Source organism: Parasteatoda tepidariorum, chromosome 11 (assembly GCF_982258835.1).
Source record: "Parasteatoda tepidariorum strain Cologne lab strain chromosome 11, Ptep-v5.0, whole genome shotgun sequence".
NCBI lineage: Eukaryota > Metazoa > Arthropoda > Arachnida > Araneae > Theridiidae > Parasteatoda > Parasteatoda tepidariorum.
The window spans coordinates 41297280-41322139 of NC_141765.1; the positions used below are offsets into that span (position 1 = coordinate 41297280).

General features: G+C 32.3%; 2 protein-coding genes across 6 annotated transcripts in view; both read left to right on the plus strand.

Moving 5' to 3' along the window:
* Window positions 1-24860, plus strand: part of LOC107453283 (uncharacterized) — an 81000-nt gene that overhangs the window by 23951 nt on the left and 32189 nt on the right. Inside the window, exons 1-3 of one of the 5 annotated variants that reach the window (XM_016070052.4) lie at window positions 18961-19175; window positions 23344-23424; window positions 23922-24120. In XM_016070052.4, the coding sequence (XP_015925538.1) occupies window positions 23974-24120 (147 nt within the window). In that variant the 5' untranslated portion in view covers window positions 18961-19175; window positions 23344-23424; window positions 23922-23973. Of the gene's footprint in view, window positions 1-18947; window positions 19176-23333; window positions 23425-23921; window positions 24121-24860 lie in introns of those variants that run through there. The other 4 variants (XM_043044904.3, XM_016070058.4, XM_016070042.4 and 1 more) reach the window with 4 other exon arrangements.
* On the plus strand, window positions 1374-2904 carry LOC122269861 (tigger transposable element-derived protein 4). The gene is given in 2 exon segments (XM_043044906.3): window positions 1374-1898; window positions 1900-2904. Coding segments are annotated over 2 exon segments (1530 nt in total).

The following is a 24860-nucleotide window of genomic DNA, read 5'->3' on the forward strand; positions in this document are numbered from 1 at the left end:
GTAATGTGATTTACTAACTTACCTTTAATTTATACCTTTAATTTCGAAAATGAGCTTTTGCAGATGAACTGAAGATGAAAAATGCATCCTACTTTTCTTAAATTCCAAATTAATTTGGAATTTCGCAAAGTTGTTATTTTTCCCCTTTATTAACGAATATCAATCTCCTAAATATCTTGCTTTTTATGCTGATTAACCAACATATTATTTTGATTTTTTTAGTTTTTTTCTTTTTGTTTAGTTTGTTTCATCTTAATACAAATCACCTCTTGTATGCTTCATGGTATTTCAACACGGAAGAGCAATTACATTATGACCACCCTCCATCTATAACAATGGGCTCGCCCAGGTTTTTATGGTTTCTCGAGCAGGAACAATTTTTTCATGGGGAACATTAGGACCCATAATCCTCATAGAACAATCCCTGATGTCTGTTAGCTACTTAAACATAGTTGCAGACCAGGTTCACCCATTCATGGCAACAGTTTTTCCTGCTGGGGATGGTGTTTACCTACAGGATAATGCACCATGTCATAAGGGTCGAATCGTCGATGAACATTCCAGTGACTTTCAAGTCATGTCTTAGCCTCCAAATTCACCTGACTTTAATTAGATAGAGCATTTGTGGTCCTACTTGGAAAACCAAATTCATGCTGCCTCGCTACCCCCTCGCAATGTGAGGGAATTGCAGGACCAGTTGGTGAGCGCTTGGTACCAGATACCTCAGGCTACCTATCAGCACCTTATGGAATCAATGCCACGGCGGGTGCTAGCAGCTTTGCTAACACCCTGCTAATAACATGTGGTCCTACATGTTATTAGCAGGGTGGTCAGGTGGTCATAATGTAATGGCTCTTCGGTGTATATATATATATATATATATATATATATATATATATATATATATATATATATATATATATATATATATATATATATATATATATATATATATATATATATATATATATATATATATACAGTCAAACCCCGTTAACGCGAAATCGCTTATCACGAAATTTCGCTTAACGCGAAATAATTGTTAGGTCCCGTCGATCGAGTCTGAAGAATAGTGTTAATTAATTCTTTTAACGCGAAACCCAAATCGCAAAATACCGCTTAAGACGAAAAGAATTTTTTTCACTCCAAGTCAAAATTTCTTCTTTTACAAGAGTTTGGAATTAGTGTTTTGAAATTTCTACTCCTACCCTCGAATCGAGGTCCCATCCTTTCATAATTATCTCTTTTGATTGGTTGCTGCTATTCTGTTTCGGAATGTTCTTTGCACGTGCGTGGAAGGGGGTGGAAAGGTGCATAAGCACACATGATCGTGGTAGAGTCCGACTGTCAGTTGCCCTTGAAATTTCGTAAAAATGAGTCGAAAACAGCAGTCCTTGTCCTTAGAGACTAAACAAAAAATTTTGAATGAAGTTTGTAATGGAATATTAAAGAAAACAGAGATCGCGACGAAATATGGATTTCCCAACAGCACGCTATCTACGATTATAAAAAATCGTGAAAAAATTGAAGTCGCATATGCTATCAATCAATTTGAGCCAGCTAGAAAGCGAATGAGAACAGGGAGAATTGAGGAGATCGAAGTAGCGCTTTTGCGATGGGTGCGTGAAGCAAGGAGTCAGAATCTGCCTTTAACGGGTCATGTATTGCAAGAAAAAGCAAAAGTTTTTGCGGATGCTCTCGGCGTGACAAATTTCGCATCTTCAAACGGTTGGTTAACACGATTCAAAAAGCGTCATGGAATTGTGTGTCATAAAATCTGTGGCGAAGAAGCAACTGTAGATAAGGAGACTGTGGAATCATTTTTGTCTGAAAAGTGGCCTGCTCTTAGGAAAAATTACGCGCCACGTGACATTTTCAATGCTGATGAAACGGGACTCTTTTTTCAAAGCATTGCCCTCCCGTACATTGAGCATTAAAGGAGAAAAATGCTCCGGCGGAAAATGCTCTAAAGAGAGAATTACTGTTTTGGTCGCTTGTAATATGGATGGGACCGAAAAATTGCCCTTGTTTGTCGTAGGTAAATCAGCGAACCCACGTTGTTTTAAGAACTTAAAAACTTTACCCGTTGTATATGTTTCAAATAAGAAAGCCTTGATGAATAAAATGCTTTTTAAGAAATGGTTAACAGACTTGGACAGGAAACTATTTCGGGAAAAAAGAAATATTTGTTTGATGCTTGACAGTTGTAGTGCTCATAATGATATTCACGGACTAAAAGCGATTAAATGTGTTTTTTTACCTCCTAACACCACAGCAAAACTTCAGCCGTGCGATCAAGGTATCATTCATAGCTTGAAGGTGCAATACAGAAAAGAAATGGTACGCAAGATGATCCATTGCTTTGATAATAAAATTACATTTTCTGTAAATCTATTAGACGCAATGAGATACTTAAAATGTGCTTGGAACAATGTTTCTTCTGAAACAATTATAAACAGTTTCAAGTGCGGTGGGTTCACAGATGGAAAAGAAATGAATCTTCAAGAAATAAGTGAAGCAAAACCAGAAACGTTGACTAATTTGATCGAAGAAGCGGAAAAACGCGGGATTCTATCAGCCCCTTTGTTCAAAGACTACACCACTATAGACGAAGATTTGCTAACATCGGATATAACCACCGATCAAGACATAATCGCTGAACTATCGGCGAAAAATGATGATGTCGACATGGATACAACTGATGAAGAGTCCGATATTGAACAAGAAAATCCAGTTACTTTAAATGAGGCGACATGTGCAATGAAAGTAATTAATCGTTTCCTCATGCAACAAGAAAATGCTATGGATGCATTAGATAACTTAGAACATATAAATGACTTTATTAATAAGTGTTATCTTAAGAAATTAAAACATAAATCAATAACTTACTTTTTTCAACCTTGATTCCGTAACGGATAAATAAATTCGTAATTTGGCGTTCAATTCACTTCATTATTTCTTCTCCAAATTTCAAGTTATTTTTAAATGTTCATTGTTTTTAGTATTTTTAATTTTATGTTAAATTCACTTAAATTTGCAATATGTCTTCATTAGTAACTTTTAAGAACTGTAATATATAAGTAATTGTTTAGTAGTTCAATAATTGTTGACTAGATGCCGCCACTACCTAAACGGTTAACACGAAATTCGGTTAACACGAAAAATTTCGGTGGTTCCGACGATTTCGTGTTAACGGGGTTTGACTGTATATATATATATATATATATAAATTTAAGAAAGACAAAACAGGGAAGGAGAGAGAGATTACATCAAAGCCCGGAGCGGGATTCGAATTCGGGACCTTTCTGGCATGAGGTCAGCTCTCTCACTGTCATATGGGCCGATTGGCCCTCTCCACCCTTTCTCATAATTATTACCGGCGTTGAGCAGCCGACCCAATTCTGAGTTTAAAACTAACAATGTTCAACTCCATAGCGTTGTAATTTTGAACCCAATCCAGAAGACAAGGGAACTCCTGGATCAAGCGTCGGAACAAACTAGCCCCCATGAACGACTTTTTGAATAGAACTAAACCGCATTTGCGTTACATGGAGAGGAAAACCCCCAAAACGTGGGATTCTAACCCATGATCTGTCCACCACTTAGATTATTTTATGTCAGGATTGTGATCGGTGCGCGCCGGGAGCAGAATTCCTATCAACTGACCTTCGCTGAGATTCGAACCACCATCACTTTATTGGATGGTGAATACTCTATCCCTTGAGCCATCGTTGATCTCCCCCTTTTTAATAGGGATTTTTGGGATACGCATTGCAAGAGATTCCCCGTTGAGTCCTAATCACGTGGTATAAAAGGAAAAATTAATAATTTTAAGTGGCTCTTCTGATCTAGGTGGCACGATTCTTTACTTCCATGAAGAGAAAACTTTTTATAATAATTTTTTTCTGAAAAAATGTGCTTGCGCTTCTAAATGTTTGAAATTAAATATATATGGAAAAAAAGAAAGATATTCCAGTCAAAGAATTTGAAAGAACTTCTTGTAAATACTTAAAAAATATTTTTAAAGGGTTGCTTTAAAAAAAAATGCAGGAGTTTTTGCAATGGAATAAATAAATTTTTATTTCGAGAGATTATTCCTTTGGAATTAAAACGCGTGAATGAGCGAATATTAAAATTATTTTATTCTAAGGAAACATTTAATAGAAAGTAAGTATTCTTTACAGTTTTTTGCGTGTAATACAGTGCTCGTGCAGAAAAATTGTGACTCAAATTGTTGATCGTTTTCATACTTCTTGAGAATATTATTGCATTCTAAATTTAGTTTGACGTTTTTTCAACAGAACAATTCACAACAACTGTATTCTCAAGTTTTTCAACTCTACTTGTGTAAGTAAAATCAACCAATAAAGCATTAGAATAGGGTCAAGATAATTTGGTTCGCAATGCACAGTACGCCAAAAAAAAATGGACAACCCTAAATAACTTTTAATCTCATGGTCGAATCTGTACGTTCTGGGACTCTATCTTAATGGTTCGATGAGGTGACCTCAAATATGCTAATTATTTCGTACAGACGGTATTTTAAGATATGAAATCAGACACAAAAAAGAACATTCTCTGAATAAACATACCTTTTCTTCGACGAATATCCTTACTTAATACCTTTTCTTCTGACCCTTAAGATTAGTCGCAATCTGGGAAATATGATCCCCTTAGTTTGGTCAGGAGAGTGATCCAAAGTTTGAACACCTTAATGTTAATTTAATTTTTTGCTTAGTTAACCATTTCTTGAGAACTTTTTATGCGAATTGAAACATTTTATTTTTACTAAAATTTATTTTTTAATATAAATAATAAATATTTACGATAATTTATTTTTTGCATGAAATTATCTTTGAGTAAATTATAAAATAATATGACATAATAATTCAATAATTGTGTGCAAAAATTTTGAAATTCGCTGAAGAAGTTCTCGAAAAATGGTGAAACACGCAAAAAGTAAAATTAGCATTAAGGGTTCAAACTTTGAACCGTTCTCCAGACTAAACTATTGGGACCATATTTCCCAGATTCCGGCTACCCCCTATATCTTGGGGGTCAGAAATCCGAATCCGTCGAAGCAAAAGGTATGTTTATTCAGAGAAACTACATTTTAGTGCCTGATTTCTCAACTTAAAATTACGTCTGCATTAATTAATTAGCATATTTGAGATCACATCCTCAAATCATTATGATTGAGTCCTAGAACTTAAAGATCCGATCATAGCTAGTTAGGGTGGTCAGTTTATTTATTTATTTATTTATTTTGAGCACTGTACTTTGAATTTCTGTAATTGTTACTGATGCTGTGATAGCTGCTGATATTAGGATCCAAATTAAAAGGCATACGAAATCCTAAAACAGCAAAATTCTAGCAGAATACAACTCATAATAGAAATGAAGGATCTCCAACAATGCAAATTTGGCTACTGTCTTTCAACCAAATTTACTATCTTTTAACCATTTATGTTTATTATCATACATTGATTATCATAAATTAGGTAAAAATCCCGAAAAGGACCATTACTCAAAAAGTTACGCTTAGAATTTAATGAAATGGGCAACTTTATAGTGCAGATAATATAAAAAATAGCATAAAAAGTATTAATAAGCAATTATGGTGCTACAGAAATTAGCGTAAGTATGAAATTAGTAAATCGGAGGTGTCAGTTTAGAATAAAAAATTTACCTTCAGTAGGGAGTATAATCACTTCTATCAGCAATACAGCACATACCGCTATATGTGATGCTTTTAATTATGCAGTCTACCTGCTTCGTTGGGCGAGCCAATGTTATTGCAAAGAAGCGGCAGGCTTGGCAGGGGTTTGAAGAGTAAGATTGAGAGCAGCTAAACGTCTTCCTAAAGCAGTCCAAACATGCTCAATAAGATTTAAGTCCGGTGATCAAGCCGGCCCCTCCATGAGCTGAATTGTTTGTTGTTGAAGTTAATCATCCAAGATGCGAGCCCTGTGCCGCGTTGCGTTATCGTCCTATATCACGAAATCATCACCTATTGCACCAACATAAGGGTGCACATAAAAAATGTCATCTCTATACATGTAAGAATTCACAGTTCCACGTGGAAAGACATGTAAGCCTGTGCGTCCACCCAAAGAGATATCACCCCACACACAGACACTGTCTCCTTGATATGCTGCATGTCTTTTGCAGATGAATGATATCGGGCCCCAGGCTCTCTCCAAATCAAACAATGCCTACTATCGCTTTGGGGTCTAAACCTGGACTCATATGTAAAGAAAACAGCCCTCTATTGGTGAGTGGACAAATGTATTTGTTACTGCACAAACCTCAAACATTCCCTTCTATTGGTGTGACGAAAGTGGTACTCAAATGACTGGTCGCTTAGCGAACAAACCACGTTCGTGAAGCCTTCTACGCATAGTAAACGTTGACACCAATCTTCCGGTGACTGCACAAAAAGAGGATCTGAGCTGACTCGAAGTTGCGGATCTATTCCCTCGTGCACATAACGATAAATAACAATCATCGGCTCCCGTCGTAGCATTTGGCTGTTCTTGGCTGAACAATATGGATGTAGAACTTATGGTTAGAAATTGTTGCCAAAGTCTATGAACTAGAGAGAGACACATTTAGCCTTGGCTGAACCACTTGGATGCCAAACTTATGGTTAGAAATTGTTGCCAATGTCTATGAACTAGATTAAAGGACTCACATTTAGCCATCTGGCCACTTCTAACTGATTTTGCCCTGCCTCTAGTCTTCCAGCAAATTCCCATTGCAGTTTTTCTGATAAATGATGCCTGGAGGTCATTATTACATTCTATCTCAGATTTCCAATTTCAGAAACACAGCGAAATTCACTGTCTTGCAATCAACATACAATTTTACGCTCATTGCAGATGACGTCATTCCATTGCAGACAAACTAATATTATTAACACAGTTTCAATTAGCAACTCCTATTTGACAACATATTCAAATTTCATTTGGATTGGCTTATTTTCGGGAGAATTATCGCTAAGTAATTTTGTTAACTTTTTGCAATTTTTCCTTAATTTATGATAAGCAGTGTACAGCTACAAGTACTGTCTTTACTATTTACAGCCATTTCATTATTTACTGTGTTCATTGTCCACACAAGGAAAACGTTGAGCCAAATAGCCTCAAAATACAATGGATACAGTAACCCAAAATTATAGGCGGTAATGAGAGCGTAGCGCTCCTTCTGTACAAAACACTATCCATAAGTATCAAAATTAATGTATAATAAATAAGTATTAATAAAAAAGTAGAAAGTATAAAATAGACTTGCTTTTTTGTTAAATTCTTCTTTTTTATGTAATAGTGTTTTGTTAAATACTTGATAGTTGACATACTCAAAAAAGAAATAAACAAATAAAAAGATTCAGATAAAAATTTAAAAAACTGCTTTTTCTATGGATGCATGACTGAACGTAAGCAATAACACAGTTCTTAAAACTGTGAGAAATATGAAGAAAAAAAAATAAACTTCTAGTGTATCCCTCGCTTATGTTACATTTACAAGGCGGTGTGTGAACTTGTTTAAATTCTAGGAAATTTTATTATTGTGATTTGTGTTTAAATTTACGTGCAAAATTTTATCATTTATAAGAGTTTATAATTCTAAATTATCATTTTTATCATTTATAAAAGTTTATAATTCTGTAATCTATAAATTCTAAAAGGTAGTGAGCCTTAAATACGTTAAGGGAAACTATTATTACAACATAATTAAAGCGTAATGTTTGCCATGTTTTAAGTGCTATCTTCTATTTAACTATATTTATGAGAAATATAGCCGATTGTTATTTTTTGGGTAACGTCATAGCATGCTTGTAAAGTTGTCCATTTAGGTCTTTTGCTAAAATTAAGCGGATTAAAGCCAGAGTTTAAATGAAAGAACTCGTTTTATTGTCAACAATGCATGCATATTAATATTGGTTGGCGAGCTTTTTCAAACTTTTCGGTGTAAAAATAAATCGGATATAGTAACCCGGAGAAGTTACGACAAATATTAACCCCTAGCTCCACCTGTGCTTACGGTTATCCATGCATTTTTCTCTATCATAATTGTGTGACTTCTTTATTTCGCAATCTCAAACTAAAATATTTTACAAAATTAGTCGTTACCATTTCTAAAAACAAAACTTTCTTTTAGAATGCTTCTTTTTTTTTTTTTTTTTTTTTTTTTTTTTTTTTTTTTTTTACTAAATTGCAAATTGTAGACTCAAAAATTTCGATAATTTATTTTTAAATTCAAAAATCTCCTTTCAGAAAACAGAGTTTCATATCTTTGCGTGTTATGTTATACTAAATTCTAGTAATAAATTCTCTGCAATTGAATTTTTGTTTTTATAACTTTTTTATACTGAACCCAACTCAGAAGACAAGGGTGCAAAGTAGCCGCTCTTTATTTCCCATTTAAGTATTTCAAGTTAGAATTTTTAATTCTACAATTTCGCTGCTTTCGGTCTAGCCATAAGAGTTAATCATGATTTTTTATTATTATTACATATTCGTTTTGGTAGATTTTAGTGCACGATACAAATATTACGCTGCAAATGTTGGTACGAGATGTAAATATTTACTTTTAATTAAACAATTTTTCAGTTACGAAATATTCTCCCTTGTTTTTCGATTTGATGCCGGATTTTATTTATTTCTTTATTTATCTTATAATTAACTACTGTGCATGTAAATTCGCTAAGCAAAAGTCATTCGAAAGAATTTTTTTTTTTTTTCCCTCGTATCGCATAAATTTCTTAAAAACATTTTGAATTAGAATGAATCGCATTCATTCGGATAGTTTAAAATATTATTGGAATAAAGAAAAAAAAAGTTTGTATAATAATAACCAAATGAATATAACTAAATATCTTTACAAATACTTAGCTAATATTTAATGAAGAATCTAAAACAGCGAAAACAATATACTTTGGAGTTTTTTTTTCCCTTACAATTTGTAATTAACCATTTTACTAAAAATAAGTATTTTTAAAATCTCAAAATTCAAGTTGAACAAATTAGGAAATAAATAAAGCGTTTCTCATATTCAAGTATTTTTTAGTAAAATTCCTGACAAAAGTTTTTAATAAATTTTACTTTTTAAATTTAAGTTTAATTTTAAATTTTATTTAAAACAAACAAATTTCATTAATGCAATATTTCATAATTTCAAAAAATAAATTAATAAAATGTTCTACTATATTTCAAAATAGAAACTAATATATTTAATCGAACTTATTTAATTAGCAAGACACTAATTTATTTAATTGAATTATTATATGAAACAATAAATTTGTGAAGGAAAAAATTGACTGTGAAATGTATTCATAAAATATCTAGATAAATGTTCAAAAAATATTTTTAGTAGTGGTAGAAGTATTTTATTTTCGTCTCACTAGAACTGCACTATGAGCTATTGGCGACGGTCTAGGATACATCCGTGAAGATGATCCGAAACATGCATTACAATTTTGATCCCCTGCTTTGGAAGTCAATCCTAGTTCTAGTCGATCCCAACATTAAAAATATTCTATTCGAGCGTTCGCTTTCACGAGCAAATTGCTAGGTGAAAGACTTCCAATAGTTGAGAGGAAAAATAGAGATCGCCGTCCATTAGCAAAATCAGTTTTAAAGCCCCAGTTTACAGGTTTTTATTAGGTTTAAAAACATGTCATCAGAATGAATTCATTTTTCCATACTTATCTCGTCTGACAGCTGCGAGTTTAGAGCTCCATATAAGGGAGTATTCACACTGCATGCAAAAATTTCGTGTATACGAATTCGGGGATGACAATGAAAATCTTATTGGTGAGATATATCCCCCCCCCCTCCTCAAAAGAAACTTACTAATACGGTTCGCGTTCAGATTTCCAAGTTCGGATTAGAAATGTTTGCACTTGCAGTGTGTCTACTTCCTAAGACGAACTGCTCGCACATGAAGGGCCAACGGGACAGTTCCCCGACACGGAGCGTTTGGAGCCCGCTATAAACTGTTCTGACGATGCCGTTCGAAAACAGACTGAAAAGTTTAATCGATTTTCATCTTAAAGAAGAGTGTAGATATTCTTTCCTTTTCCTTACAAATAAATTATTTTGTGTAGAATTTAAATGTTTTGAAAACAAATTTTTCATTCTAATATAATTGTTTTGCAGCATTGAACAGACAAATAGCGATCGAAATGGACAAAGGAGGCTAAGAGCAGAACTCTCTATCTATAGAAACACTTCGCATGTTTTTACCCCTAGCGTGTGGACAGTCATAGGAGAAGGAATTATGTTAGTTTATTCATCTTGATTTTCAAACAGACTAAATTTTTTTAAGTCGGAAAACTATATAGAACTCAAACTTGCATTAAACATAGTTCTCAAAAAAGCTTCGTGGGAAATTTTAGAAAATTTTTTGACAATTTAATACGAAAGTTTTAGATGGTTGACCATGTAAAGGTAAGCACAGATGGTGTAGGGCAGTGTTTCCCAAAGTGTGGTACGTGTACCCCCAGGGGTACGGGAACAGTTCAGCGGGGGTATGTTTCTTATGCGAAATATCTTACAACAAACGAAAATTCCTTTTAAAAAACAAAGCTAGCCATGAAAATTTATGATTACGTATTTTTCTATTGGCTATTTTTTGCAGAGTTAGCAGTTAATAATTAGTGGTGTCAACAGTCAATTGTGATTTTTAACTTTTGTGGAGTAAAAAATACATTTTTTTACAGTAAAAAATACATTCATTTTTTAATTAGGGGTACAAAGCGTTACGAAAAATTTAGAAAGGATTCAGAAAAGTCAGAAGTTTGGGTAACACTGGTGTAGTGGTTAAAATTCGTCGTAAAACTTCTGGGTTACTACTTCTGATTGATTTTTGTGGCCAAACTTGAAAAAGCGCGACATCCAATATTATTTCGTTTGTAGTGTTAACCATATGACACGTCCCTTTAATTAACTTCAACAACACAAATAACAAATGAATTCGGAAAAATTCGCAGGCGTGCAATGATATTTCTCCAAAAACTAAAAAATGACGACAATATAACGCATGTAGCGCAATTGAGGTATAACACACAAAACATGGCAAACTTTATACTTTATGTTGTGATCGATATTAGTTTTTTTTATTTGTTTTAGGCCCATGACCTGTTTGAGTTTATTAATTACAGAAAACTCTTGCGAATGGTAAAATTCGAACAAAAATCACAATAATAAAACTTTCTAGAACATTAAGCCTATTTATTATGTGTTTAAGCTAAGAACTCCTCCCGCCACAATGTCTGAGGCCGTCTGATTCTATGGAAACAGGAATGGAAACATTTTAGGGAGGATAGCTTCACTCTAGAACTAACACACGAACGAAAAAGAACTTCCTTTTCTTCCGCCGCTGAAACCACTCCAAAACCGTGACCTCGCACCCTTACTTGAAATAGTCCTACCTCGTTACCATGGTCACTGCCACAGGTCCGGACGAATGTCTGAAAGAGTTCTTATTTTAGACAAACTATACACATCGCTTCGCAAGCATAACAAAAGCGGAAGGATGCAACGAAAGTTTTCCAAATTTCTTCTAGTTTTAAAAAGCTTCTTATTATTGAAATTCAGTCAACCATCGATTTGGAAGGAGAAAATATAGTATATTGGTATACAAATGAGTATAGCAATGATAAATGGGAAGACTCAAAACATGGAGGTTTTCTTCCGAGATTGCGTATTCGAGCGTTGCGATCGAGAATATTTCTTAACAATATCTCATTAAAAAAAGTCTCGCAGTGGACTGATCGTAAAGACGCGGTTCCCAGTAGAGCACCGAAGTCGAGCATCACTGGCTGCGGTTAGTAAGTGGGTGGGTGACCACTTTGATCAGCCTGAGTTGGGACCGAGGGTGCCGGATATTGGTCCTCGTTAAACTCTTCTACCATGAAGGAGGATCAAACGCCAATAGCCAGTAAATAAAGTAAATACCTACCTATCTTCTAAATAAACATTCATATATAATATGCATTCAGAAATTGAGAATTTGATTGGTACATTTGAAGTAAAACGGTCGAATTAAATTAAGAAGGAATACTCCTTAAGTTAGTAAATATCAAGAATTGTATTTAATTCTTTTTTTGGATTTTAACTTCTTTATTTAGTTGAATTTTCTGAAAGAAATATTAATAATATTAATAAGAGAATCATTACTAAATAAGTAGTAGTTGTAGTTGTTCATTTACGTCGCACTAGAGCTGCACAATGGGCTATTGGCGACGGTCTGGGAAATATCCCTGAAGATGATCCGAAGACATGCCATCACAATTTTGATCCTCTGCAGAGGGGATGGCACCCCCACTTCGGTAGCCCGACGACCTACACGCGAAGTCGAGCACTTTACGGTAGAACAGTTTAACGAGGACCAATACCGCACACAATCGATCCCTACGCAGGCTGATCCAAGTGGTCACCCACCCGCACACTGACAGCAGCCAGTGATGCTTGACTTCGGTGATCTGTTGGGAACCGTGTCTTAACGATCAGTCCACTGCGGGACCATTACTAAATAAAAAAAATTATTCGTGATTGCAAAGCTCGAATATGCCGTCTGGGGAGAAGACTGGGTCTATGTCCTGACCCTTCCCTTCCCTCTCCTCCTCTTCTCGTAGTTGTACAGGAAATATTCCTTTGCTTAATATTTTTTGTTACAAGTAAAAAATATTTTTTTTAATTTCCCATGATATTTTCTTTCAGAGCTATGTTCAATGTAGCTTTCAGTTCCACACAGTTTCGGAATTTGAAAGTTTTAATGTATATTTGAAAGTCATGAGGGAAATTAACGTACTTCCTTCTTCGATGATTTCCCACACGCTAATGGTGAAAGCATGCAAAGTGTTACCATAGGTAGAGAGTTCTACTATACCCCACATGTAGCCCATTTCGATCTCCAAATGCGTGACGTGGAGGCAGGTTGGTATTTTATATACGTCACATTAGTGGAGCACCTTGGACTATCTGCGATCGCAACGCTCGAATATGCAATCTAGGGAGAATTTCGGTTCCATGTCTTTACACTCCCTCTTTCTCCTCTCCACCTCTTCTCAGTTGTATAAGAATCTGCTACGATATTTTCCACTTCCATAACATTTTTCGTATTTAATTGTTAAAAATATTTTCTAAACTTTCCAAGAGACTTTCTTTAAAACCTATATTTAATGCAGTTTTGAGTTTCATATGGTTTTCTGATTGAAATTTTTTTAATTTATTTGAAAATAAAGACAAAAACTAACGTACTTCCTTCCCCAATGACTGTCCACACGCTATTGGTGGCAGCATGCGAAATATTGCCATACATATTGCCTATTTCGATCGCCAATCAGCGACGGTCAGAGACACATCCTTGCCTATGACCCTCTGCAGAGGGAATGGCACATTTCGTTCCTGACTGTCTGCGCGTGATGTCGAGCATTTTACAGTAGAACAGCTTACAGAGGACCGATACCGCGTACTCTGGATCTCAATCAGGTTGATCAAAATGGTCACCCACCCCCTGACTGATCGCAGCTTTACGATCAGCCCACAGCGGGACTGCGTCTCGGGAAATGTATGAATGGATAGTTAAATCAATTGAAGCATCGATCGTTAAATGATTAAAAACTGCTAACTGCTATTCGTCAAATTCCTCTAAGGCAGTGCCGTAACTTCATCCCTCGCGGCCCTGGCGCAAACATTTTTGGCGGGGGCCCTTTCAAAAACTTTCAGTACTCCATCTCAAACCGCCATTTTAGCTATTTATGTATTATGTTCGAGAATATATTTATGAAAACAAGTTATTTGCACGCATATAAATTTGACTGCAAAACATTGTAAGTTTTAAACATGACAAAATTCCAAAATTTCAGAGGAATAGACTAATCCTGAGAAATTAAATTTTAAAAAAGTCGTACTTATAAAACTCGATTTCTCAGGAACTAATGCACTATTCAACCAATTTTGTTCAAATTTGTATTTTCCATGTGGAATTCGATACTTTAGAATGATACAAAAAAAACTGTATGCCTTACGATTCAAAAGTTTTCAGACTATTATTGTCCCAAAGAGGACTGATCGTTAAGACACGGTGTCTGCGTAGGGACCGAGAGTGTGCGGTATTGGTCCCCGTTAAACTCTTCTACGATAAAGTGCTCGACTTCGGATGCAGGTCACCGGGCGGGGGTGCCATCCCCTCTACAAAGGATCTAATCTCAAGGGATGTTTCCCAGACCGTCGCCAATAGCCTATTGTGCAGCACTAGTGCGACGTAAATGATCAACATCAGACTATTATTAATTAAAAAATAATAAATATTTACTAAAAGTTATTTTTTGCATGGAATTATCTTTAGATAACAGAATTTTATAATCGTGTGCAAAATTTTTTCAATTCCCTTAAAAAGCTCTCTATCTGTAGTGAAATCCAAAAAAATAAAATTAACATTTGGGGGTCCAAACTTTGGATAGCTCACCCGACCCAACTATTGGGACCATATTCCCCAGATTACAGCTACCTCCTATATTATGGGGGTTAGAAAATCGAATCTGTTGAACAAAAGTTATGTTTCTTCAGAGAAAGTATGTTTTTGTGTCTGATTACATAACTCAAAATAAAATATCGTGCACTAATTAATTTGCATATTTGATGTCACACCTTCGAATTATTAAGATGGAGTCTTAGAACGTGAAGATCCGATCATTAAATCAAAAGTTATTCAGGGTGGTACTTTTTTGGTTCACTGTACGTAAATGTTACCAATTTACGACATCTCACCGAGGGAATTTGACTTGGGGGAAAATAGCTATTCATGTTGTCCACTCCTGTCCCCCATGTCCACAGTAGCCTCCTTTTCCTCTAAATATAATGCTAATCATAAAATATTAATTTTATAAACCTGTTAAATCCGGTTACTATATCGTTAGGAAGGTCTTTTCAAGACAAAACCATTTTAAAAATTAAAATTATTTTTTAGTTTCAAATCTAAAAGTTTTTGATCGCGTTATGGAAACTGAAGGAAATTGTAGACTTTTTTTTTCTATCGGCACATGTACCCACATTTTAATTGAAAAAATATTCCTAATTGATCTATAGTCCTAATTTAAAAAATATTCAGAAATTGTTTCTCTATATACATCGATTAACAAAAACAAAGTTGCCTTACTCCAATATGGACAGGTCCCTAGAAAATCGTTCTTGAATATTTGGCCTATGTATTGATGACGCCATGTAATCGTATGTGACAAAATTATGACAAAGAGTAATAGTTTTTTTATGAAAGAGAAATGAGAAAAAGTCAAAGCATATTTGCTAATTAAAAGAAAAATTCTTTTTAATGGTTTGTCTTGGAAACGAATTTTAATTGCTGCGGATTTCTAAGCTGATATTCATAGCTTTTTTATTAAATTAAATGCGTTCTTTTATTTAATTAAATATGATTTTTTTTATATAAAATAAAGATTGCGTTTCACTTTTTAATGAAAACAAAATTGTTAAAAGCACAAAAAATTCGAAGTTTCAATTTAAAAAATTTAAAGGTCTTAATAATTTGAAAAATATAAAATAAGAACAAAATCCATGCACACAATAAGCAGTAAAATTATCAATTAAAGTATTTACTATACAAATGAAATTTTATATACGAACATAAAAAAAAGCAATTTTTATGTTACCATTCTTATATAAGAATTAGAACAGTATATAAATATAAAATTTAAATGTATTAAATGAGTTAATGCAAACATTTACTTACCTCCTTATAAATAAATTTACATTTGGTTTTCTTGTTTTCCAAAGAAAATTTTTATTAAGAATAGGAATTACTGATATCATGATTTATGTTTGATAAAAAGGAAGTTGCAAGTAATTTCAATAACTCTTAATTAAATTTAAATTTTAATTTCAAAAATTGAATAAAATAAAAGCTAACAGAAAATTTATATCTGAATTAAAAATGGCTAGTTTAAATGACGCACTTAAATGAGCTAAAAACTGGAATTTAACTGGAACGTTTTACGTTTGTCTCAGAAAAAATCTCTTGACAAAATGACCTAAGTAAATGTCAACAAGAGTCATCCCCTTGGATCCCTAAAAAGCTTACATCCGTTTTCCTAGAACATCTAGGTAATTGCTAGTTTAGGACAACTTAAGGGACATATAGATGGTACTGTAAATATATGACATTTTATAGAAGCACAAAAGAGCCCGGGGTCATAAAAATGATTAAGGCAATTTAAAGAAGCAAAAGGTCATTTTCCCATGGTGTAAAAGGAGATGGCTATTTTTTGAGGAATCAGATAACTGTGGGTCAACTCTGTGGGTGGTATGAAGGTTTTAACACCTTCATACCACCCACAGTCAAAAGATTCTTTAAAATATATCTATTTAGTCTCAGTGTAGGATGCATTTTTCAGGATGCAAAACAGTGGTACTTATTTTAGTTTTCTAAACACTTGTTATATTTTTTTATGATGTGCTCCTCTTCTCCTTTCGTATTTTAGTTTTAAATTTTTTTAATGAATTAAAAGTCGTATTATGTAGAAAAAAAATTAAACAAACCCGAGGTATTTTTCTTGTGGGGAGATTCTACTTCTATTGATTCTACTTCTAAAGATTTCTACTTCAATTTGGAAAATAGCTAGTAAATTGGAAAAAAAGTAGTTTCTTTTTCTAAAATTCTCAATTCTATTTTACCTTATTGTAGCGAATGTCAAATTTTCAGAAGGGGTGGCGCACATTATCTGCCATATCAATTAAATTTCAGAGGAAAATAAAGTTTTCGATTTGGAAAATAGCTTTCAAGTCGAAAATAAGAGTTAAATATATATTTTACTTGACTTTATTCCTACGAATGTCTGAATTTCAGAGGGAGTGAAATATATTCTTCGCCCCCTCACTTTAATTTAAGAGGAAAATAAAATTTTCCTTTTGGAAAATAGATTCAAAGTTTTATTTTTTAAAACAAAAAAAACTTTTACTGGACTTTATTATTTCAAATGTCTAAATTTCAGAAGATACAAAGCACATTTTAGCCCCCCTTACTTTATATCAGGAGAAAATAAAGTTTCCTATCCCTTTACTATAATTTAAGAGGAAAATGAAGTTTTCTATTTGGAAAATATCGTCGAAGCTATGAAACAAAACAATTTTTTTCTTCTAAAATGTCCTACTTTACTTGATTTTATTCTATTAATAACTAAATTTCTGAAGATGAGAAGCAAATTCCCCCCCCCCTGACTTTTATCTCAGAAGAAAATAAAGTTTTCTATTTGGAAAATAGATTCAAAGATGAAATTTTTTTTAGTTACCAATTTCTATTATTTTTTAGCACTTCGAAATTTCAAAAGGGGCGAAACACTATGTTCGCCCCCTCATTACTATTTCGGAAGAGTGAAAATTGGAAACTGGAAAATTGGAACATTAATCGCCCATAACAAAATAAAGTTTACTACTTGATGTTTAACTTTAAAGCTGAGAAAGAATAGCTTTTTTTTTTTTCTTCTCTAAAATTACCTATTTTAATGGACTTCGTCTTGGCGAATAACTAAATATCAGAAGAGGCAAGGCACATAAATGTTAGTGGAATATAAAGTTTTTTTATTTCAAAAATAGCTTCAAAATTGAAAAAAAAATTTAAATTTCCGATTTTACTTTATTTTTGTGAGTGTCTGAATTTCAGGAAGGGCGAAACGCATTGTTTGCCCCATCACTTAAATTTTAGAAAAGCCCTCTGCCTCCCCCTGGTTGGCACGCTACTGGGTCTGACGCTAGATAGTAGAGGAAACAACTAAGTAAACCAGAAGTGCAATATACAGAAAGTGTTAACAATCAACTACATGAAGCTGTGGCCTTTCCCCTTCTCTGCAAAGCGTGTTTGTTCTTTTGAGAAAGGGAAATAATTCGCGAAAAGGTGTTTTACCGTTTTTTACCCTTTCCTTTACGTTATAGTAGGTACGTAATTACTAAAAAGAAAATTTTCAGCAACTCTATATTAACACAATTTCTTTCCTACGCATATATAATTAGAGTACTGTATTTTGAAAAAACATGATGTGGTCTCTTTATGTGGGGCCCCCTTGACCGTCGGGGCCCTGACTGCCCCGACGTAGTTACGGCCCTGCTCTAAGGTAGAAGAAATTTGGAGCGGGCTCTGAAAATCCGTGTCCCGGAACAGACCCAATTCTTATTACATGCGAAAATCGCAAATGCCATATCAATGCGTTGAGAATTTGAATGATTACTTTTTTTGATCTTAAATATTTTTCACTCATCAGATTTTTATTTACACTTCCAATGAATTTCACATGTACGATCGCATGTAATGTAATTCGCGCATGAGCGAGAAGTTAAATTTTACATGTAGTTTCGTGACATTTTCATGCGCGTCCTGTCCCGCAGTGGACTGATCGTTAAGACACGGTTCCCAGCAGATCACCGAAGTCAAGCATCACTGACTACGGTCAGTGTGCGGGTGGGTGACCACTTGGATCAGCCTGCGTAGGGACCGAGGGTGTGCGGTATTGGTCCTCGTTAAACTGTGCTACCGTAAAGTGCTCGACTTCGCGCGTAGGTCGTCGGGCTACCGAAGCGGGGGTGCCATCCCCTCCGCAGAGGATCAAAATTGTGATGGCATGTCTTCGGATCATCCTCCGGGATGTTTCCCAGACCGTCGCCAATAGCCCATTGTGCAGCTCTAGTGCGACGTAAATTAACAACAACAACAACAACAACAATCATGCGCGTCCACGGCAATCACATATAGTGAGAATGCTCCATTAGTGAACTGTATTCCTCCGCGAAGAAGTCACCAATCAGTCATCAGCATAACTCATCCTTTTATAGATTCTGATGGGATATGCTTAAAACGCATGCAGTGATAACGGTTCCTCCACTTTCTCATGCACGCACTATTTGGGTGGTTTAAACTTTCCTTTAGCTTTGTGTCTCTATCCTACTCAATGTTCTTGGTGCAATCTATCCCACAATGCCCTGCTAGTGAAAGTGTATCATAACAAAAACTTGTCTGTAATGAATGAGAATTTATGAAAATGATTAACTAATGTAGTTGCAAGTATAATTTTTATTAACTCTAGATACTAATCCTTATAATCAAAACTTGTATTCGTTGCACATTATGTTATTTACCAATCTTACTTAGCTGCTGAAATTTTCAAGGTACAATTATTTTATGACTGAGTTTTTTTTTTTCTTCACAAAAATGAATTTATTATGTTTCTGACCTTGTCATTGTGTTGCTCTTCCATTTACTTTTTAATATTTAATTCCTGTCAGTAATTAACACTTATAAATTTCTTTATACGGGGTGGATCAATATAATTCTTATTGTATGTGACGACATAATAAGAACTTAGTCATTCCAAAACATTCAGATAATTTTCAAAATTATGACTTCTATTTTTAAAGTTAAAAAAAAATCCCCTTGTGAATATTATTTTTGTATGCCTATCTTTAAATTTTTTTTTTCAATGTTTGGTAGAATTACTAATTTTTAATCCAAAACGAGCTAAGAAAATTTGACACTTCTGTGAAATATTATCTCTTACATACTTATGATATTTAGTTATTCCCAACTCCTCAAAGATCTGTTAAATATTCATAAAATATCTGTTATGCTGATTAGTACAGTTTAACATTGGATATGGTTGATAAAAAAACCAGTTAAAGATACTATAATGATAAATAATGTTCAAATGATACTGTAATGATGAAAGTGTTGGTAAATTGAAAATCATATTTTTATTTTTTGTTGCTGGAATTCCAGATGTAACAAAGAAATAATTTTTCATTCAGATGTACATGCAATATGAATTTTAAACAATGAAAAATTAAATGACAGGAATATGCAACTGAGGATAGATGAACCCACATCATTCCATGGAATTCCTGGAAGAACAAATTGTTTCCCCGTTAAAAAGTTAGCCAAATTTAGAAAGAAAGGGACGCTATGTCTATTAAATATGAAGAATGACGAAATTCCAACTAATGTTGTTTTACGATTGTCATTTGTGCAGTGTGTGATTTGATAATGCCATGACAATGCAATATCCAAAGGTTTCTGTGCACTGGTTTAAGTCTTCAAACATGTCCTACAAGTAGTGCTGCAATAGAGATAAATTTCTCAAATTTTTCCTTTGGACAATAAAAAACAACCATTCATACAGAACTTGTTTATTGTTATGCCATGCTAAAGCAACAAAAAATAAGTTTTGATGGAAATTTTGAAGACTGAAATGATATTTAGGTGTGAAGCATCCAAGGAAATATTTGTTAGCTTTCTATCGATCTTAATTTCTTTTATTTTATTGTTGAGTATTGATTTAGCTGATACAATTTCTGTAAATATAGAATGTTCTGAAAAAATTGCTGTTAATAAACATGACATACATCTTTATATTATTGATTACCCATTATTTTCCTGTCTTAAATAATAAAAATTGTAAATTTTGTGTTAAGAAGTCTAAAAATAGAAATTTTCAAAGTATTTAATTCTTAATGCAAATCAAATACTGCATTTATTTTAATTTAAGAAAATATTAAACTAGGGTCATTGTTTATTTATCATTTTTTGCAAATTCAATAATAAATTTTATAAAGTGGAATTGTGTATTTTTATCATTCAATAATATTAGGTCTCTTTCTTCTGTTTTAGGAATGATAGTTTCCAATCTAAAATTCAGTAATTATATTATAAAATTTTTAATTGAGAAATCTCATCTACTAAATTACTTTGTTCAAAAATATTAGGGTGACATATTCAGTCTGTTTTTGTTTCAAGATTATTGAAATCGTACATAAAAGTTATTTGAGTAAAAAGAAACTTGAATTCTATAACTAATTTCAAATATATAGTGGTGTTTGAAAGAATGTAAACTAATTTATACTGTTTACTTATTTAATGTAACAATACCTTAAAAATTGTCTATATTTTTTTCCAAAACTATTATGAGTTTTCTAGTATTAATAAAATTTTACTTGAAGTTGATAGATTTTTCTGTTCTTAACAAAAAAATTCTTGAATTAAAAGCATTGTTTTATTATTATTAATAAGGCAAAAAAAATTTTTTTTTCTTATCCTGTTTCTTGAGCAAATTATATATTTTTAGTCTGTTTTACTTATGTAAGCTAGTATAAGTATACCGTTCCAGAAGATGTCCTGATTTTTGGGAAAAGTAATCTCCTGGCCCACTACGAGTCCTGCATAATGCAATCAAACTTCTCAATTCACATTCATTTGACATAAGTAAAATGCATAACATAAAGTAAAATGCCTCCAAACATCTACTCTGGTTCAGCACATTGCTTCAGAGTTGATCTGTTAATCCTAAACTTTTCTAAGAAGTGTAAATAAATTTTTAGACAACCATTTAATAGCCCTTAATCTTACAAAAGCATGGATAAAAGTTATGCTTGGCAATGTTGCTTAAACTTTAAAAAATATCAGGTTAAGTAATTCCCAATTACCACCATATCTTAGCTCCTCTCACCCTACCATCATATCACTTTTTCCTCTCTACAAGTATTTGATACACAGGTTACAATTTACCTACTTGCAACTGTTATCAGTATAATGGATATAATAAATTTTCCCCTGAAAAAATATGCTACAAATAATGCTAAATGCTTAGTAATTAAATTTAAATGCCTTTGTGTTTTTGCTTATTTGTTGCAGCAAAGAATGTTAATTCATAGCTGATATTATTTTTATGATAATAATAAACTGTCTCAACTAATTTTACCCTGAGGGGCCTTAGGACTACAAAAATTTAAGAAAATATTTACAAGCAGACAATGTAAGGAAATAGTCTCATTCAAGAATTTGTCTTTCCCATTTAACAATTTGGGTAGGCTTGAATAAATTAAGATAAAGTAATAAAAAGTTAATTTTTTTTAACCTGTAAATAGAAATTGTTTCTGCCTGCTTAAATAAACTTTTAAAGTTTGTTCAATTAGTATTTTTTTCTATTAGTATTTTTCAGTACATGTCACTAAAAAAAAATTTTTCTTTTTTTTAATTCGAAGAATGGATCTATTGAATTTATATTTTTACTAAATATAAATAAAAATTGTATAATAGAAATGCTGTCCCTTAAGAAACCTAAAATACAACCTATATATAAAAATATATTTAAATTAATGTTTTAATTTTTTAGAGTGTTTATATTTAACTACTCTTTTTTCTAATATAAAATAATATGAAATTTTATCTCAGGGACTTCTGAACAGAATGAATTTTTTTAACAACATAAGAGAATTATGAAAATTTTAAGCCTCCCATTTGAGTCATCACTTTTCAATCATTTTTTTGTCAGTTTCTACAATGCATTCTCACGTAGTTTTAAAAATTCCAAATTTTATTACGACATGCAAATAATTACTTATCTGCACACTTTATTCATGCTAATTTCATCGTAAATGTAATTTTTTTTTGTTGCTATTATTAAAATGCTTTTCTTTGTGATTTTGATATTCCTGTTACTTTAACTGCAATGTTAATAACACGGTAATTTCTAATCGGGAATTAAATTAATCGCTATTTGATGTAATTTATTTATGCATATGTAATCGTAAATAAAATTTTTTTTAATCGTTTCCGCAGTTGGCACCATGCAATTGTACGTGGTATTTAGTATCCCAATATTTTAATGCGGCGTTATTGCACCATGAAACTTGAGGAAAACGAGAGTTTTTATACTGCTTATTATTTGTAATTTATTTTGTTTTAAAAATTTTTTGGCTTGGGTGATATTTTTAGGAAAAAACTGAAGGAAATGTTTTCTTTTTAAAACTCTTAAAGGCTCTAATAATTCAAGAAATCTAAATAATATTAAGAATAATAATAAATAAATATTTAATCTTATTTTGTATTATAATGGATTTATTTTAATTTTTAGTTTTTGTTTAAACATTATAAATTTTCTTTAATAAAAATATTTAATTCAAACTCATATTACTCTATAAAATGCATATACATATATATATTATCTATATTGTGCATATGTGCGGAATGTAAGTGCAATATATATATATATTGCACTTATATTCTGTAAGCACTACAGGTTTTTTCTTTTTTTGGTTAGAATTTATATCCCACCCCTAATATTTATGTGTATATGCCCCGTGGCAGAATCGCGACGACATTTCTCAGAACTTAACAGAGTTCTTGCAGAAAGATTTTTCTTTTGGGTAGTAAATAATTTTGGTTTGCTCTTCTGCAGAAATTTACATGTTAAATTTGAATTGCAATTTTTTTGTTTTTGTAAACAGCGTTTTTGTTACTGTAAATTAAACATGCATCTTTGTTATTATTGAAAGTATCTTGCAGAAAAATAATAGTGCTGGAGAGTTTCGTCACAGAGAAAGCCTGAGAAAATTCTGCCAAAGGGTGTATATGTATATATATTAAGTAAGTTAATTACTTTAAAAAAATGTGCTTAGAGCACTAATGTTTTTATAAAAATTATCATATTTTCCGCTAACATGACTAAGCAAGCATGTGGCCATTCGTTAATCTATCTGCTATACAAGTAGCCCTTCACTCAAAAAAGTTGTGCACTCTTAAAAAACCACTTGAATTCTCTCTAACTTAGCGGTGGTAAATGGTTTGAGGTGCAATTTGGTTTAGTATAATTAAGCACACATTGCTTAAAATGAATTTTAAAGTAAATTGCTGCTCTTTCCGGTGATAAAAATTTGAATTTTGTGGTACTTTTTATTTAAAAAACATGAACTTTGATATCAAATTATATCCAATAGCAATGTAAAAAAGATAAAGTTCAACTAATCATTTTTTTTTATTGTCAGAGTATTTATTATTTATTTTGTAAATTCAGTCTTAATTTTAAGCAAATTTTTGTTAATTTGTCAAAAAGTGATCAATATTTCATTTTTTCTTGTATACAGCATCATTGGTTTACTAAAGGGTTGAAGAGCAGTGCTTGTCTCTGGGGACAGAATGATTAACTGTTCTCACTCACCTAATGAAGTGACTTCCAATGTGTTGCTTCCTCGTTTATGGGCTACAATGGCTAACTTAAATATGACTTGTTCTAATGGCTGTTCTGGCCATGGAGATTGTTATGACGGTGTTTGCTTTTGTGAAGTAAGTTTCTTTATTCCGTTACATTCTGATTTTAGAAAGAGTTTTATGATAATAATTTCATAATCTCGACTTAGTAGTAGATAAATATTTCATTGAACAATTTATTAAAAAAATTGGTTTTAATTTTAAAATATAATCTCTGTTTATTTTTTTTTAAACTTAAAAGCCTAGAACAATAACATAGTTATTAAGTGCTTATATGTGCCATTAAACCTTATAAAAAAATTGATGATCAACACTAAACTTTTACATTGACAATGTTTAGGCCATAGTAATTTTTAAAATAATATTTTAATCAAATACTTATCAGTTAAATAATATTTAAACATGTATCTTTATCGTTGTAACTTAAAAAATATTTTTTTTAAGTTACAACAGTTATTTCATTTTTTTTTTCAATGACACATTGTAAGCCAATTGAATATCAAAAAGATAACAATTAATCTATAAATGATAGCGAACAGTCCATATTTGTAACAAAATATTTTACTTACATGTTTTAAAAGTTTTTTTAAAAAAATCAACGCAAAAATCAAATCAATGTTCACTTAAGTAAAACATTTTTTAAATTGATTGTTGAAAAAAAATTGCTTTTAAAACATTTTTAGACCTTTTGTTATTTGTTTAAAGTAATAAAGTTGTATTGACTAATGGTCAAATTCTATGCTTAATAAATTTAAAATTAAACGTAAGCCTTGTTTTAATAATTTTTTATTATATTATTTTTTAAAAATATAATC